The 19,589-nt window shown below is 44.2% G+C and overlaps 1 protein-coding gene across 11 annotated transcripts in view; it reads left to right on the top strand.

Moving 5' to 3' along the window:
* Positions 1–19,589, top strand: part of RNMT (RNA guanine-7 methyltransferase) — a 480,952-nt gene that overhangs the window by 326,180 nt on the left and 135,183 nt on the right. For 7 of the 11 annotated variants that reach the window (XM_069620807.1, XM_069620798.1, XM_069620799.1 and 4 more), the window contains one exon: positions 780–899. The exons of the other annotated variants lie outside the window; for them this stretch is intronic. In XM_069620807.1, the coding sequence (XP_069476908.1) occupies positions 780–899 (120 nt within the window). The remainder of the gene's footprint in view (positions 1–779; positions 900–19,589) is intronic. 11 annotated transcript variants of the gene reach the window in all.

Here is a 19,589-nt window from a genome sequence, read left to right as displayed (position 1 = left end):
GGCTGTAGAATCAGTAAATTGTATACAAATGGTCCAAAGAAACACTATGTATGTAAAAATAAATGATTTATTTAAATACATGTAGGCCCAGATGAACCTAGGGGTAAATAAGTACTCGCACCTTTATATGTAATCACAATTATAAAAACACAACAACCATACTTGAAGGTTCAGTTTCTTTGGAACACCTAACAGTAGTTCTAGGGAAGTAAAAACCTTTTCATACACTCAGTATAGGTCAGACCTATTCCTGTGGAGTAAAAACCAATGGTTACTTTCACAATTGCATTCAGTAATGCAAGGGCAGTTGTACAGTGACTCTCAGTACAAATCACATAATCAGTCAACTGAACAATATACTTTTTGTGAATAGTGGAACACTTATTCCAGGCAAAGTAAAAACCTATGACTAATTTTGTGATAACGCATAATTATACTAGGTGAGTAAAATCGAAGGCTGTAATATTCAATTACAGGTGCTTTTGAGATCAGTGAAACAAAAATTAAGATAAACAGTAACTCGTGTAACTTATTTTTGGATGGCACACAGTTAACTCGAGTTAAGTGAAACCATATACTTTATTAATCTCACAATTGAGTCTGTTAGATCTTTCCCAGCTATACAAGTAAAGTATGTATGACTTATGAGGGACAGTTATAACCACAAACTCTTATGTCTGTCTACAACAGTACAGTGAAAGCAAAACCCAATGTCACACTTTACTGAATGACTCAGTTATCCTAGGTAGGTAATAACTTAATACACTTATTCTGGACAGGCTAACAGCAAGTCAGGTGAAGCAAGACCCATTTGGGGGACACTCATACAACTGCCCTAACAGGAATAATCTGGTGAAACCAACTCATTACTTTTGGCAAGAGGCACAACCTAATCACAGGTGAGTAATATACCGTAACCTCTACTTTCTATTAGAATGGCAAAGCGGTGTCTAAGGAAAGAAAGATGTTAACCATACTTTTGAGCATAGTGCTTCACACTTCCAAGGGAAGAAAGACCATTTGTAACTGTTAACTCTTATAGTTAGTTACCAACCAACTATTTTACAAATAAGTAACTTTTAAACCCCCATTTGTCAACACATTTGGAAAATGTGTTGGGGAGAATTCTCATTTCCCCTACCTAGTGAGTCCCTCAGCAGATTTCTGGGGTTAATTTTTTTCCACTCGGTAAGAGTGAGCTCCCCCCCCCTCACTCTTACCCATGTTTTGCCATGTGTATTTCACCTGTTTTTATGATTGTGGGCTCTGGAGTACACCACTTCAGTAGCCCCCTTTTGTGTTACACCGCACCTTCAGTGCAGTGGCACAGGGTTGTCTTTTAGACTTCCCACCGACTCCATTTCTGGGGCTGACTACTGTCCCCCAGAAAAGGGTAACGTTGCCGTTAACTTTACTTAGTCATTTAACCACAGATCCAGTACACCCCATCTTACATGGAGTACTGGAAAGGGTTAATCCTTGGCCCTTTTTTTATCTGTACCTCCTAGAGCATTGTTTCGCTCTTTTAACATTTAGACTTGGCTGGTGGCAGTGGTGTCTACCCTAACCTTTCTACCGCGATTATACAATATAAACGTGGTATTGTGTTAGGCTATATTAGCCTCAAACTTAAACCCGCTTGACCAAATACTTTTCATTTTGGCTCCAGTCGGGTTTATTTGCCTTTTCTTTTTGTTAAAGTCCTTCTTGTGTTTTACTTTGCGCGGCAAACCAGGTTTGCCTTCTTTGTTCACTGTCTTTTGGCGGGCTTCTGCCAAGAAGCCCTCCTCAAGGCGCCTGGGTGTCTAGGTGGGCTGAATGTGAGGGAGGGGTGTAGTCACCCCCTGCACACGGTATCCTAGGAAACCCAAGTCACACTTTGCCATGATTGGCTGAGGTGGTTGTCTAGGCTGGACAAACCCCCCCTCCCCCCTGCTGTATGATTGACAGCCAGGCTGTGTGAATGGGGGATTTTCTCATAAAAGGCAGGACTCTTGGGCTAGAAGTCAGAGTCGCCACCGAAGAGAAGCAGAGAAGAAGTCTGCTGCTGCAACTATCCCGTCCCAGTGAAGCCCTGCTGCAGTCCTAATCTACCCTTCGACCAGAGAAGATCCAGTCCGGAGTCTTCTTCCCTTGAGCCTCGTGGGGATAACCAGCTCATTTTCTACAGCCAGAGGATCCATTTCGTGGCCGAAATCGCTGCACCCTGCTGTAGTGGTCTGGATAGCCATCTGAAGAGCCTCTCCTGTTTTTAAGGAGCGCACCTTTTATTCAGTCGCTGCTGCCGGCTTCAGCCCTGTGTGGTGCAGCCCCTCCAGATGTCGTCCTTCGTATCGAAGCTCCAGGAACTGTGGGTCTGCAGGAATCTACCAGGAACAACTGCCCTAGCACCAGCTTCTTTGGATAAGATACTGTGTTCTGCTTGAGGAATTAGGGTGAATCCCTTTTCTTCGCCTCCAAGGCTTGCCCTTGTCTTCCTTCTTATAACTTTTTCTTCCTTTGTTGACAATATCGAAGTACTCCTGGCTACATTGAATTGTGAACTGTCCGACTGTGTGATCCTCGACAACAGGAACCCGGTTCCACTTGACACTGGCTCCGGCCTATTGACTCTTGAATTTCTGTCTGAGTGTTCTATGGTTCTGTCTGCCTTGACAAAAGTATTGCCTATGATTTTTGTCCCCAACTCTCTCTGGGTATCGCAGGTGCAAAGTGTTTTTGACCCGGTAACATTTCTTGCCGCGGATATGCGTTTAAGACCGAACTGTCATTACTGTCAAAAAGTGATTGCAAGTGTATTCCCTGTAATGTCTTGTTTCACAACACCGGTCCGTTAAAACACAGGGTACTTACCTTGAAGTTATACCGTACAAAGTGAATTGGTTAGTTGTATATTTTACGGGTGGTTTTGAATTAATAGAAGTGTTGTGTTTATAACACATGGTTTAAAAATAAATGTACTTATATTTTTTACCTGAAACCTTGAGTCAGTGTTTGCTGAGTCACTGTAATTGTGGTCCCTTTGAAATCTCTGCTAATGCTCATATACTCTTGAGATAAGCCTGGCTGCTCCGCTACTGCTACCATTTTAACATAGTAGAACAGGCTTGTACCAAAGGTGAAACTTGTATTGCCACCTGTAGTCTTAATTGTGTGTAGTGGTCCCTAAGGGCACTGCACAGGATTCTGCCTAACACAATGTTATGCTTGTGGGTCTACTGACCATGTGAACGGGGATCCCAGATGCAAGGGTAAACCTTCAGGGTTCCACACAGTCCCCTTAGCCTTCTCCCCAGAGGAAGAAGTACATGTGACAAGTACTAACTTTCAGGTACTGGCTGAAGACCCCATTGGAGTCTCTGCCAGTGTTCCTTTAGTGTCCCTGGGTCTGTGGGAACAGCAGAATGCAGATGTCTATAATTCGATTCCAGGCAACACCAAAGAATATTACAAGGACAGTGTACCTATAAAGTGTCAGACACTGGGGCCAGCATTACTGTAGTGGATGAATCTTTTTTTCAAGGCTGAGGATGTTGCTAAGGCACCCAAAAGCCTCACTAAGCTTGCTGGAGGCCCGGTCAAAATGCTTCCTATACTACCAGTTCTCATCCAGTGCAACATGACTGCCAAGATACCTGTTAGTGTGCAATAAGAGGTGCCTGGGAGAGTCCTGTTGGGGAATGACTTAAAAACTCTTGGAGTTGTATCAAGCACCCCTAGGTCTCCCAGCAAAAGGAAAATGGGACAGACAAGGAGGGCCAGGGAGAGTACCCTAGGTGGCTCTCCAGAGGATGTTGCAGAAGAATCTAACACCTAGGCCACAGGATCTACTAACTGCTATTTCCAGGAAGAATGAGACAAAGGGGAAACCCAAGATCTCAAGGAAAAAGCCAGAAAGCACTCCTGTGCTACCAAGGAGATGATCCCTGAGAGGACTGTCCAGTCACACCTGTGACTGCTCCATCAGCTGAGGCTGAGTGTGCGGAACAACCAGGAAAGGTTGAATCAGCTGCTGAAGATCCAGAGCTGGAAGAAGACCTGACCCCCTATCGGAGAGCTGGATCCTAAAGACCATCCTGAGCTGCAGTCTTTACTGGCAGAAGGTGGCCCTTGTAGGGCAGACTTCAGCATGGGGCAAAGGGAGTGTCCTACTCTTGAAGGTCTTCGCCAACAGGCAGCTTCCCAGCTGGACAGGCAAGAGCCAGGGAAGCACAGGTTGTACTGGGAAGATGGCATCTTCTAGGGTGAACCAACGGAGTCTATCCCAGGGGAGTACAGAAGACTTGTAGTGCCCCGATACCAGATACCAGTTCCTACAGTTGGCCCATGAGATTCCTTTGGTTAGTCACTTGAGCTTCAAGCTGACCAAGGAAAGGCTTTCTCTATATTTCTACTGGCTGTTTGGGTCTGATATAGGTAAAGTCTGTAGGAGCTGTCACACTTATCAGACATCTGTAAAGGGTGGAGCCAAGAATGTGGCACCTTTGGTGCCTCTCAAAACAAAGATGGGGACCCCTACATGGGCATCTGGGGTGAGTTCAATATATACTAAACAGAGGATGCCCTATGTGCTGAAAAATTCATTAAATGTGTTCCAGAAAGCGCATGCTGAGGACCAGAGTGTGTTCTTATTAAATATATCATTTTATTGTTACAATTTCATAATACATTTTTGAACAATTATAAGACAACAATTCATTTCCAATCAACATATATTTTTTGTGAAGTTTTTTTGTGCAAATAGCTCATTTTTGTGTAGACATTTCTCCTATGTGTATATCACTAAAACACCATTCTACCATTCATCTTCACAATCAAATCTAGTTTGTATAGAGACATTCTAAATAACTTTTACAGTAGTAATATTCCTACTTTGACAGTCCACCATTATGTATCAACTATAAGTATCCAAGATCATTCTAGTAGTATTCCTCATCATTGGATTTCCTTTTGTATAGTTTTGACTTGACATCAATTGGCCAGATTTTACAGAACCATTGGTCAACGTCTTCAGGATTAATAGACTTATTCAAAGGCTTTCAGTGCTGCAACATATAAAACACCATGATTTAAAACATTAAATAATGCTTAAAAACATAGACAAACATTGTTAAAAAAACACAATCTCTGAGCTCCCTCAGTATGCTACTGTTATTTCATAAATGGGGAGCAAACTTCAATTTTGTTATAAACTCAGACCCAAGATGCTCGGGGTTAGTTAACCTCCTAATGCAAAAAACGGGGGTAAATTAATTACCATTGTTAAGATTGTGCCACGAAGTCCCCAACTGTCTTCAAATAAAAACCAAGAAAACCCCCTTGCTGTACATTCCTGTCAGTTCAAGCAATTATAAGCCCCCAAAGGGTGCACCATACAGAGGACCAGGGTTAAAGATATCTATAAAGCAAGGCAATCTCATTTGTACCTTTTTTTTAAACGTCCATTTAGAAAGTTTTTTTTGCAACTTTGCAAAACATTCCGATTCCTGTGGTTTCCCACTCTTTCCACTAGCGTCCATTAAGCGAGTGAAATATTTATAGCTCCACATCAAAGGCAAAGTATTCCACTAAATACAATTCCTGTAAATATAATAGTATAAAATGGATAAATGTTAGCTGAAGCATAGTGGGTCTCTAGTTATCAAAAAAACAGCAGTGTCTGATTAACAAGAACGGTAGTCCCATTGTGCTTTTGATCTTTCCAGATTTTTGCATAGGAAAAGTCATTTACCTTCAATACGTGTCTACCGAGCTGGGGCACACTTTGCTACCGAATTTGCTCAACAGTAAATAAACTACCAAGAGAAAGAGGAGGGAAGAGAAGGAATAGTCAATGGACATATTTCTAATGTGTGAAACTACATATCCCATAATTCCATTTCCATTTGATTAACAGAATTAGTCTAAGAAAGGGCGCTTGAAGTCTTTCAGTGCTAGTGTAGATTTTTACATGAAAAGTCATTTTACCTTCAAAAAGTGTTCCAGCGCGCTGGGACACTTGCTTCTCGCTGTCAAATTCACCCACCAGTATTAGACTAAAAAAGGGAAGGTGGTGGGAAAGAAGACTTGGCCCTTTGTTTAGCATCAGAATTTGTATGTGAGAAAAGGTCCTAGGTGGTTAGCGCTTACCTTGAATGCTGGCTTCAAAAAGAAGGGTCTCACCTACTCGGGAACACACGAAAACCGGAAGAGAAACAGAACCGCGGCAGTCAGCTGTTCCGAACTGGACATTAGGTTTCTTCCTGCTTCCTTTTAAAGGGGAACTTGCATTCTAATCTGCCAATCGCGTGACTGCTCTTTCAAACATAAAGGAGATAGAAAGGGGACTAGGCATTTCCTCAGTCTAACCCAAGCTCAGGGTACACTCATAGAAACAAAAAATGTACTTTCTTCAAGATGAATTTAGCATAACCCAAGCTCAGGGTATACTAATAGACAAAAAATTGACTTTCTTCAGGATGAATTTAGCAAAAACTCTCTAATGCATAAAGATGGAATACGATAAAGGCTAAATGGTAAGGACAACCCAAGTTAAAAAATAAAAAGTATAATCATTAATGTAGATTAGGAAAAATAAATATATTGCAATTTTTTTTTTGGTGAAAAACGAAAATAGATTGAATGAAATAAACTGAATAAAGCAGCCCAGCTAGTGGTAATCCTCAACCAGAGTGGAAACCTTATGATAGAAAAAATGAATAAGTCTTAAAGAATCTTATGGAAAGAGTCTTGCGTTTGGAAAAAAAAACACCCCACCCCCGGCTCCACTGGGGAAAGCCGCCTTACTCCCAGCGTGCTGCACAGAGCCAACGTTTCATTAAATGGGAAAAAGAAATGGGTATATAAGGGCTAACTACTGTTCTCTAAGAAAGAGAGAAAGGGGCTAACAGCTGTTCTCTAAAGAGAGAGAGAGCAGCTCCTCTTAATAGTCACTATCTAAGGACTTGCCTAGCGTCAAAAGGAAACAAGCGGATGTGTCCATACATCTGAATGTCTATTGTATCATTAGGGGACAGGACCACCAAAACCGGTTCATGATATTTCACAGCATTACTAAAGACAGGAGTGTAACTATAGCAGATATATTCACTCCATTCCTCCTGCGAATTAAGCCAGTCCGTGTTACATTTGGTATGGTAGATCCACCATTGTTCCTTTTGCGAAAGCCTCTTCGCAGTGTTTGCTAGATCTGTGCCTCTTTCTCAATGGCCCACCATTTTAGGGGATCAGGGTTATGATTAAATTCTAGGAAATGTGCCACAAGCGGAGCATTAAGCTGTTCCTTAGTTTTGATCTATGTTCAGTGATTCTTAATTTCACTGGCTGCGATGTCTTGCCTATGTATATTTTGCCGCAGGGGCATACAATAGCATAGATAATGTTACTGCTATTGCACGTAGTGTGGTCCCTCAGGGCCCATTCCTCTTATTGATAGTGATGTTTTTACAAGATGTGGTGAGGTTACAATTGCAACATCCCCACAGGGATAATGGCCTAGAACTACTGGCATACCCCAAAAAGTAGTAATTAATGGTTGTTTCTCCTGTATACTACTTTTTGCAGATCCAATTTTTTATATTCTTTCCTTTCTTAAAGGCAAACATAGGTTTGGTTAGGGTAGGTATATTTAGTTGAAGCAAATGCCAATGTTTGGCTATAATCTTTCTTATTTTGATGTGTGTTGAATGTTAATGCACATACAAGTCGGTCATTTGATGGTCTTTGTTCATTATCTTTTTTAGATAATATCTCCAACACCAGGAGATATTAAGTAGTTTAGATGGATATCCTCTCTCCTTTAATCTGTTTTCAATAATATTAGATTGTTTTCCAAAGTCCTCTAATTGGGAACAGTTTCGGCGGGCTCTAAGAAACTGACCATATGGGATATTGGATTTAAGCGCCTGTGAATGGAAACTTTCATGATGGAGGATGGTGTTCCCATCTAACTCTTTCCTATATAAATCCACCAATAGAACACCATTGGCTTCCTTAATCAGTAGATCCAAAATTGGGATCTCCTTGTTATTTGACTGTATTGTGAATTTCAGATTAGGATTCAACTAATTTATCCACTTAAAGAAGGCAAGATGATTGCCTTCTTTTCGATCCCATATTATAAGGATGTCGTCAATGTATCTTTTGTAGAATTTCAATGCTTTTGTGAAAGGATTGTGGTCTGCCAAAATGTTCCACTCTTCGAAGGCCCACATTATTTAATGTTGCATAATTGGTGGCAAATGCTGCCCCTTCGCAGTACCTTTATCTGCATAAAATGCAAATTCTTAAAGTGAGATTTTTTGTCAACGCAATCTGTAAAAGCTCAACTAAGTCACTATGTACTGTATCTTTGTCTGCCCTTTTCTCTAAGCATTTCTTAATGACGCTTAATGAATCTAATTGCAGAATGTTGGAATATAGAGACTCAAAATCAAAAGGTCACTATCCACGTTAAAAGGTAATAGTTCCACAGCTCTGATCACATCGGTGGAATCCGTTAAGTAGGTGTTAATCTGGCCAAAGGCTTCATAAGAGTCCAGATATTGACCAATAGGTTCTAAAATAGACCCACAAAGGGATACGATGGGCCTTCCAGGGGGATTAGTTGTACTCTTATGTATTTTTGGCAAAATATATATTAAACGAGTCCTCGTGTTAGGAGTTGAGAACAAAAATTCTTTTTTGTTTAGGATACCCTTTTCTAGAGCTGTATTGCATAATTCTCTTATGTCCTTGTAATGGTTTACAAGTGGGGAATAGGAAGGGGTGATGCAGGAGGGAGGGACGATCTGCTAGTTTCCAGGGAAACGGGGCTAAAGGTAATTTGAGAGAGGTCCTTTTTTCTAACTCGCTGTATGTTGGTTGCTAGGAGACGACCCAGCTGGCTGAAGAAGATGCCGTCCGTTATGAGTGGGCATATTAAGGAAGAAAAACACATTAGTTGAGTTCGTTTAAAGCACCGTTGCGCTGGTTAAAGTTTTTGTTCGTCGTGTGAAGCTGGGGAGCTGCATCGAAAGGCAGTAGGAAGGGATGTAGCCATAGGAGTGTTGAAGTCCGCGTCGAGCAACTGGTCGAGGAGGCAGTTGGGGGTTCGAAGAGAGAGAGAAGTGGAAGCGGAGAGAGTCGAGGAGAGTCTGTGGACGAGTCTCCAACATTGGGACTCTCGCCGATGAACTGACCCTCAAGGAGGAAAGAGGAGGAGGCATGCAAGAAGGTTGGAGGAGCGGCGGAACGGGAGATCTGTGAGCAGCAAGTCTGAGGTCGAGCCCCAACGGCTGGGCGTGAGCGGCCGTAAGACGAACCTAAAGGAAAGCTGCCTGTCTCAGAGAGGAGCGAAGAGCCGAGCTGCTGCCGTCCGGATGTACAAATAAACAGGTGAAAGTCCCGACAACACTGAACGTGCTGATCTTTGTGAAAGAAAGGGGGAGAGAGGAGAGTCCGTGGAGGAAAGAAGTTGTTAAAGTGAGGAAAAGCCGCTTGGAGAATGAAGGCTTGTTTGCTAGTAGAAATGGGCGTAAACTGATGAACGAACCCTGCATGGTCTAAGACGAGTAAAAAAACTGAAAACAAGCAGCGTATGTGTTACGGAGCAAGGAACCCCTATTGAACCAAAAGAAAATAAACAAGGTTTTTCCGGGAAGAGGATCAGTTAAGCTAGAAGCACGGAGTTGTTGCTTGGCACCGCAATATTAGAACTATTGTAAGACTATTGACATTGTGAACGTCACCCCTGTAGCACAGATCCTAGTCAGTTGGTCCGTCCCGAAGAAGAAACGGCAGCTACCGATATCCTTTTTCTGGTTACCTCATGAAGGTGTTCGTTGAGGTATTTTAACAAGAAATTAAAGTTGTGTTTTACATCGTACCTTGTGTGTGCTCATTTAATCCCACATAGTGACAGTCCTTCAAAATGGACTCAGTAGGATCACCTTGTAGTTTGACATGTATTTCAGTATTGTTTAATTGCCTCATCATTTCTTCATCATACGTATGTGCATCCCAAACAACTATTCCTCCTCCCTTGTCGGCCTTTTTAATTACCACAGATTTGTCATTTCTTAAAGACTGCAGGCATTTCCAATCTGTTTTGGAGAAATTGAAACTATGTTCTGTTTTTTTTTCACCATTTTTCCTTTCATAGATGGCCCCAAAGTCCCATAATACAGCTTTTTCAAAGGTTGCTGTCTCCTTCGAAGTCATATTCAAAGTGGGGATAAAGGAGGAAGCTGGTTTAAATGGGGTATTGGCCCCTGTCATTTGACTATTTGTTTCATTAGCACCAAATAAATCTTTGTCTAACTTTACGCAAGAAGGCTCGTAATTCTATTTGTCTCCATCTGGCTTGGGTTCTTCATAGGGATAAAGGAGAAGCCCTTTTCCAAAAGTGAAATGTCTTCTAAAAGTATTCTATTTGAGAGATTAAATACTGAAGGTGAACTTACCTTCTGTAAGACTTACTTCTTGTTTCGAACACATTTTGTAAAGGCGGTGGTCCTACCTGCTGAGGTGGAAAAGGGAGTTCCTGGGGAGGAAAAGGCAAACCTTGACCTTGAATATTAAACCTTTGGGGATAGCCGTACAGGGGGAAAAAGGGGAAGAAATTCTGGAATCCTCTCCTGCCTTCCCTCCCTTGGTGCCTCTCCCAGTGGTGGGAGTCCCTTTTGAGAGGGTATGAATCGACATTGTTGGTCCCTTAGACCCTCAACCTTTTAGGCAATGGATTTATATTTGTTGAAGTAGACCATGCTACTAGTTACCCTGAAGCCATACCTATGAGGACTGTTACAGCTCAGGCTTTTGCTACGGCCCTAGTTGGTATTTTTACCAGGGTAGGTTTTCCTAAGGCAGTCATCTCTGACAAGGGATCAAACTTTGTCCCACTACATGCAGGCCATGTGGAAAAACTGGAGTAAATTACAAGTTCTTAACTGCCTACCATCCAGACAAATGGATTGGTAGAGAGGTTTAACCGTACTAAGAAGAGCATGATAGGTGCTTTAGAGTAACCCCTTAGAAAGTAGGACCTTCTACTGCCATGCTTTTATTTAATTATAGAGGGGTCCCTCAGGAGGGAGTTGGATTTAGTCCCTTTGAGCTTCTCTATGGTCATCCAGTTAGAGGTCCATTGGCCCTAATTAAGGAGAGGTTGGAGAGTGCTCCTTCTCCCAAGCCAGTGACAGTCAATGACTGTTAGGTCTCCAGAGGAGAATGACACACGTGATGACAGAAGCATCTGATAACTTAAAAGCAGGTCCGGCTCTGAAGCATTGGCATGACCAGAAGGCCAACATGGTTTAGTTTACTCAAGACCAGCAAGTTTTAGTTATGGTTCCTACAAGGCAGAGGGCCTTACAGGACAAATGGATAGGACCCTTCAAGGTTGTGGGGGCAATCCTAAAGAGGCCCAGGGTCTTTCACACCAACCATCTAAAAGCTTGTCACCAGATCAGAAGTCAGAGCTTTCCTTCAAGCTTCAGCTCAAGAGGAGGGAAGAGCGTGAACCTCTACCTGATCTCCTCAGGGGACAACCTTTAGATGAGAAAATAGGAGTTTAATCTCTTCTGATCTGACACTGGAACAGGAGTGGTGCAAGTTTCTGTCAAATCAGTTTGCCTCACTGTTTTCCCTATCACCAGGTTTGACCCCTTGGGGCCAGCATGAGATTCTCACTGGTGACTATCTACCTGTTAAAAGCAGAGGTTACAGGACGTCAGATAATGTCAGAACCCACATGAAGAGGTCAACAAGGTGCTTGATCTCTGGGTAATAGAACCCTCTACTAGCCCATGGTCTAGTCCAGTTGTACTAGTGCCAAAGGCAGGATCCAAGGAGTTGAAATTCTGTGTGGACTATAGAGCTCTAAATGCAGTCACCAAGACTGATGGTCTTGGCGAAAGCCCATCCTTTACCTAGGACAGATGATCTGGTGGACAAACTTGGTTCAGACAAGTACCTGAGTACATTTGACCTAACCTCAGGCTATTGGCAAATAGCCCTGACAGACCATGCCAAGGAGGAAACTGAATTTCCAACCCTTTGAGGCCGCTACCAGTTTAAGGTAATGCCGTTTGGACTAAAGAATTCACCTGCAAGATTCCAAAGAATGGTTAATCAAGTTCTGAATGGGATGGAGGACTTCGGCATGGCATACTTGGATGACATTTCAGTGTTCAGCCCTACTTGGAAACAACATGTTGACCACTTAGGATGTTTTGCAGGCTCTTGAGCAGGCCCATCTGACCATAAAGGCAAGTAAATGTCAAATTGGTCAGAGCAAAGTGGTCTACCTTGGACATGAGGTAGGAGGTGAAATAAGGCCATTGCCTAGCAAAGTACAAGCTGTACAAGAATGGGCCACCCCTACTACTCACTCCCAAGTGGGAGCCTTCTTGGGCCTCATTGGTTACTATAGGAACTTCATTGAGCACTATGGGTCCATAGCTTCTCCCTTGAATGTGGTCGCCTCACTCAAATTTCCTAAAAAGGTCAGATGGAATGAGGAGTGCAATAAGGCATTTGATGGACTTAAAGCCCTTTGTCAAGCTCCAGTCTTAAGAGCTCCTGACTACAGCCAAACCTTCATTGTGCAAACCGATCCTTCCAATACAGCTATGAGTGCAGTTCTGAGTCAGCTGGATGAGAAAGGTAGGGAGCACCCCATCTGCTTCATCAGCAGAAAGCTGAAGGAACCAGAAACAAGGTGGGCAACCATTGAAGGGAGAATGTTTTGCTATTGTGTGGTCACTGAAGAAGTTTAGACCATACTTGTATGGATCTACTTTTGTGATTCAGTCTGATCACCAACCCATGAGATGGTTAACGCAGATGAAGGGGAGAACCCTAAATTGTTAAGATGGCAAATCAGCCTACAGGGGTTTGATTTTACCATTCAACCCAGGTCAGGGTGTAATCACCAAAATGCTGATGGTCTCTCCAGATTGTTTGACCGATGGAGTAAGGAGATTCATCCAGGGGTGGATTAAATCCGCCTGTCCCTTAGTCTGGGGGGCGGGGGGGATGAGCGTTTGGGAGAATTCTCATAAATGTGCTAATTCCCTTCACCTTAGAAACCCCCCAGCAACTTTGCTGGATTTTTGAGGACTTGAATTTTTACCTGGAAAGAGTGAGCCTTTTTCCCACTCATGTATTTTGATGTGTTTTCACTTGTGTTCTTTGATTATGGGGTTTTAGATAACTCCATAGGCAGCATCATTTCATGTGTTACACAGCACCCTCAGTGCAGTGACACGGGGATGTCTTTTAGAATTCCCAAAGGTTTAGATACCTTTGGGAAGAGAATGTAAAGTGAAATTGACTTTACTAGTCTTTCCAAATTCCTAGAGCCAGCACACACCATCTTCCAATGGAGTGCTGGAGGGGTTATATGGTATCCCCTGTGTCTAAATACTTATGTAGCAGTCAAATGCTACTCTTTCCTATTGAAAAATCTGGTGGCAGTGGTTTTACAACAAACTACCATGATTTTTCCCGACCGCGAACACCGGTAGCTAAAAATCACAGGAGCCATGTTTTTCAAGATGGCGCATTAAGCCCCTTTGTTTAAACAGGTCCCAGTCTTCTTTTTTCACCATTTCATTTTGGCAAGGTCCTTCTAGTGTTTGTCTTTGCGTGCCAAACCAGGTTTGGTCCATTTGTTTGTGCCTTTGGTGGACTTCAGGACTGAAGACTGCCTCTGGTCGTGCAGCCTCATGTGTCGCTCCACAGCTGCCCAAGTGCATGGGGGTGGGGGGATTCTGACGTGTCATGAGCTTCACGTAGGTGGACAATGTAGGGGACGGGGGTCCTACAGAACTGTCCTCCCATACAAGTGGTTATGGGTCATTAGAGCTAAGCCATTTGAGAGCATTGTTTCTAAGAGTTGGGTGTCCTAGAGGGTCTTGGAGAGGTTTTTCTCGTTAGCCTTTCCTTCAGATAAGGCAGGGCTGCGTTGTTGAGGCATTTGTGCGTTAAGGAGAGTTTTAAGGAGTATCCTATCACTAATTTTCATCCAATGGTGGTTTCTTCTGGCGTTGGAGATATGATCTCTAGTGCAGATTTTTAGGGGTGTTCTGAGCGCATTATTTTGCCATGTCTGTAGTTTGTTGATACTTTCGTTGGCTCCTAGGTACAGTGCATTGCAGTAGTCCAATTTTGATAGGATGAGGGTATTAGCTAGGATAATACTAGTTAGTGAGAGGAAACTTCTACATGCTCTAAGAAGTTTGCCAGTGTAAGCGGTAGATGAGGCCAGGGAGTTAACTTGTTTTTTTTTTAGAGTCAGCATGGAGTCCAGATAGAAACGAAGTCTTTAAACTTTCACTTTGAAGGAGAGAGTAGAGTCCAGGTAGAACCCCAGGGTTTTTACCTCCTTAGCGACGGTAATATTACTATGGTCTATGTTAAAGGCCGAGTATTCGGGACTGTTTTTTGAGGGTAGAGGGGGTGCCCAGGATGATCTGTCTTGTCGTCATTCAGGCATGGTCTATGGGTGGCCATCCATGCCTGAATTATGAGATACCCTGTTCACCAAGGCCAAATCTATGTCATAATCCCCCGTGAGAGGAAGGAGGATCTGAGTATCATCTGCATAGTTAGTGTAGGTGATACCCAGATGATCCAGATCATCGAAAAGGGGCTTAGGGAAGATGTTGTATAGGGTAGGTGAGACACAGGATCCTTGGGGCACTCTGCAAGCGATAGGAATAGGGTCAGCAGCTGCCATAGGTGAAAAGACTCATTGTTCGATTACTTAGAAAGGATTGTATCCACGCTATGGATTCTGCTGAGAAGTATTCCGCAGAATGCAGGTGACTGCATAGGACCCGGTGGTCGACCAAGACGAAGGCGGCCGATGGGTCCAGGAGAAGGGCCGATTCCCGTTTAGCCCTAAGTTTATCAATTTGGGCCTTGAGGTCTATTAATGCTGTTTTGGTCCCGTGCTAGGGTCGAAAACCTGATTGCCTTGCTCCTAGTAGAGAGTTGGATTCCAGGTGTTTTTGTATTTGGGAGTAGGCCATTTTATCTGATTCTCAAAAGAAATGGCACTGTAGTGTTATCTCTGTAGTTAGTAGGTATCAAGGGGTCTAGAGTCTTTTTTTGAATTCTCGTTGTTGCAAAGGTCCAGCACTCTGAGGGGACTTTTTAGACTCGCTTCGTGTCTCTGGAGATACACCAGGACGCCCATGAAGTTTCAGTGAGATTCGGAATTCGTAAGACCGTGCACCGCACGATGGCTCAAGGTCCCAGGGTATTGGGGTATTGCACCTCTGCAAGGTCGCAGCAATGCGTGGGAATACTCAAAATGCTGGTCTTGAGTCTCACCAGGCTGTGGTTCTGGGTCGTCGTTTTCAGACTCCAGGTCGATTGGAAAGAAGGGCTACAGCAGGCTCCGGTTACCCAGCAGGCTCTCCTGTTGCTTGAAATCGTTTCAGCCTCTTTTCCTTGGTCATCCTCTTCGGTTTCGGTTCCAGTGGTTGACTTTTCTTCAGCTTCCAGGTTCACATTATTTCCAGGAACTACAGCACAACTTCGGTTTATAGTCAATCCGTCGAAAGACAAACCAAAAGCATCGAATGCCAAAGCATCGACAGGCTATGTTTTACATGTAAGAGTGAATTTCCATCTAAACCAGTCCATCAAAAATAAAAATGGACTGGTTTCAATGGAAATGCACTTTTACGTGTAAAAGATATCATTTCAGTGCCTTTTTTAACTTTAAAATGTTACATGGAGCTGTCCAGTGCTGAAACTTCGGCCCCTTGTAACGTTTTTGTATATGGGGGGGGGGTTGGTTGCCCCCACACCCTAACGTAACCCTTAATCTAACCCTAGCCCCAACCCTAATGTAACCCTTAATCTATCCCCGTCCCCCAACCCTAGCCCCAATCCTAGCCCTAATGTAACCCTTAATCTAACCCTAATGTAACCCTTAATCTAACTCACTCTAGACCCAACCCTAACCCAAAAAAAACTGTTCAGTAATGTAACAGTAAAGTTGCATTTGAAGTTGTGCCCAATAGCCTCACTGAGAAAAGTTGCATTTAGAAGTGTACCCAATAGCCTACGTGTGTATTTAGAAGTTAGGCCCAATAGCCTCTCTGAGAAAAACTGCATCTAGAAGTGTGCCCAATATCCTAAGTCTAATATCTGTATAATGTAGAATCTAGTACTGTGCCTAATAGTCAAAAATCCCTTTTATACAAAACTTAATCTAGAGGTAGACCTAATACCACCTCCTGTGTACAGTCAAATCTAGAAGTGTACCTAATAGTACCTAATATATCTGTGTACAGTTGAAGCCAGAAGTGCACCTAATAGTCTAATATCTCTGTGCAAATTGAACTTGGAAGTGTGCCTAATAGCGTGCTGCCACTGAATTTAGAATTAGAATTAAAAAGCCCTCCTAAACTCCAACTAAAAGTCCAACTAAAACCATACCTGGAGTGTTGCTACATTCAACTTATATAGCTTACCTATATTCCAGCTTATTAGAAGAATGCCAGCCTACTAGAAGAAAATCTACCAACAGCATAACTGTGCTGTAGCTACAACTAAATAGACTGCCTAACTAGCATAGCCTAGGGTCTAGCTACACCTCAAAACAGCCTAAATATCTATAAACTAGTACAACCCTGAAATCAAGACTACTCACAGCCAGTGATATAGCCAAACATATAAAGTCCGATAAACTTAAGTTTCAATTGTGACCACTCCTAACAGCTCGTACTAAGCATGAGTGCACCCTCCAACAGTCTGTTGGAAACGACCACCCTCACTTCCCGGTGTGCCTTCCGCCCCGTACCCCCTTCCCGAATCACCCCACCCTCCTTTGCACTCCCTACCATTCCACTCTCCAAACACCAAGCCAGAGGGGCACACCCTAAGACCACTCCTCCCCGAACCCCACCACTGGCCAGCCCACGTTAACCATGCCCGCTCCCCTCACTATCATAGCGGGCACACCTTGCCCTGCAAGCATCCACCCCCCGCCTTGCCCACAAACCCCCACCACCTTCCCATCCCGAACACACCCTTTCCCGTCCCTAAAAACTGCACGCCTAGCCCTAGCAAGAACCGAAGCAGCATCCCTCTCCCCCTCTCACCCCCCTTCCCTCTCACACTCCAATCGCAACACGGAAACTAAAGAGGAATCACACCTTGTCCCCCTCAATCTCTCAGCACTCCTCGCCTCCCCTGTCTTGAACCACCTCCACTTTCCCCAATCCCCTCCGTCCCCCATAGCTTTGCCTTTCCTGAAACCACTCACTCGACTTCTCATCAACTGTAATGGAAACTCCTAACCGCCAACACCCCACCTTCAAATCTCCTGAGCCAAACTCGATCATCCGAACACACGCACCCCGCCAATTCTTCTGCTCGCCCACTCTTCCCACCAATCATCACCCACCCCCTCCCTCGCAAGCTTCCCCTCTCTCCGCCACTACCACCTTCCTCCCCAGACCAACCTCGCCTGCCGATGTGAACTGCATCCTATTGAATGCCCGATCCGTAGCAAAAAACAGTTTCTCCATCTTTGACCACCTCACCGCTGACAATCCAGACCTGGTTTTCATCACTGAAACTTGGTTCTCTGACGACTTTGCTCCAATCGCCAGTGAAGCCTTCCCCCCCCCCCTTGACTACTCCCTCATCCCACTGAACCGTCCCTTTAGAGGAGGGGGAGTCGCATTCGTCTACAAGTCTCTTTGACAACCAACCTTCCATTCCTTTCTGCGAATCACTCCTCGTTAAACTATCCCTCTCCCCGTCGCTCTTGCACAACTTCCTAATAATCTACAGGCCCCCAGGCTACGATGGACAATTCACAAACAACCTCTGCGACTCAATTGCCACCCTTCAACTAAACCATCCCAACCTCACCCTTCTTGGAGACTTCAACATATGGCTCGACATCCCCACCAACCCTATGACTCACTCTCTGGTTGACGGTTTAGACGTAATTAACCTCCAATCCCACATAAATGGCCCGACTCACTATAAAGGACACACTCTTGATGCTATCTTTAGCACCAACACCCGGATTCATTTAAATCCACCCACCCCCATCATCTGGTCCGATCACTTCATTCTCTCTCTTGCCATTAACTCACCCAACCCCACTCCTGTACTCGAATCTGAACCCCCAAATCTACGCAAATGCTGGAAAAACTAATAATCGTCCCGGACCTAGCCGACACACTCCTCCAATCTCCACCAATTACCTGCCAACCGATTAAACTAACCCCCATGCCTTTGACTCATGGCTCAACGCATCTGATGCCACTCGCACCCCTTTGTAAACCATCATCCCGCCATGGCCTTTTCCCCAGATGGTTCACTCCTGAGTTGAAGACCACTAAACAACTATATAAATACCTAGAACGCAAATGGCAGAAAGACAAAACCAAGGCGAACAGGGCCATCTTGGCCCGACACCTCTCAGTACAAGGCCGAAATCCGGAAAGCAAAAAAAGCCCACTACAACTCCCGAATCCTAAACTGCAAAAACCCAAGCATGGAACTCCACAAAATCATCTCTGAATTCACCAAACCGGCTTGGACCACGACCATCCCGACCCCCTCACAATCACTGTGCGACTCACTCTCCCTACACTTTTACACCACGGCTCTCGAAAGAACAAATACTCAAGCCACCAAACTGGCTCTTACATCCACCAGGCAATACTAACCCCCCCCCCCCCCTTAGCGGCCAGCCCACCAGCTGCAACCACTACGCAACCAACGTTTCAATCCTTTAGTCCAATATCACCAGAGCAATTTCTCAAACTTCTATCCGCCTGCAAACCATCTGGCTCCCCGCTGGACCCTTGCCCGGCCACAACCCTCAAAGAAATTTTCGCTTCCACCTGCGCAGGAGAACACGCAAGATCCATCATAAATGCCTCCCTTTCCTCTGGTATCTTTTGCGACGCATTCAAAACGGTTCATGTCAAACCACTAATTAAACCTTCCATCGACCCTCTCCAGCCCAAAAACTACTGCCCCATCTCAAACACCAGATTCCTTGCAAAACTCATTGACCGAACCGCCCACTCCCAACTAAACGCCTTTGTCGAAGCCAACAATCTTAGACCCTGCACAATCAGGTTTCAGAGCCCGTCACGGAACCAAAACCACCCTAACCTCAATATGGGATGACCTTAAAATGACGGCAGACTCTGCAGGATGCGCGGCACTAATCCTCCTTGACCTATCCACCGCCTTTGACACAATCACTCAATCCTCCTAGACCGCCTCCACTCCCTAGGAATTCGTGGAACCGCTCTTAAATGGATAGCTTCATTCCTCAAAGATAGGTACCAAATAACGATACTCTCCACCTATACCTCCCAAGCCCGACCAGTCGACACGGGAGTCCTACAAGGAGCATGACTATCTGCACTCCTGTTCAATCTCTACTTGATCACCCTCCCTCCAATAGTTCGTTCACACAATATCCTGTGTTACAACTACGCCAATGACACTCAACTAATTCTAAAACGAATGAACTCAAATCCCAACTCCCGACCTGGCCTCCTGCCTCCTCGACATAGATCTCTGGATGACCCAAAGCCACCTCTTGTTAAACC

The sequence above is a fragment of the Ambystoma mexicanum genome, chromosome 5q (genome assembly GCF_040938575.1).
Source record: "Ambystoma mexicanum isolate Mex_15411 chromosome 5q, UKY_AmexF1_1, whole genome shotgun sequence".
Classification (NCBI taxonomy): Eukaryota; Metazoa; Chordata; class Amphibia; order Caudata; family Ambystomatidae; genus Ambystoma; species Ambystoma mexicanum.
This window is presented reverse-complemented; position numbering and strand designations above follow the sequence as displayed.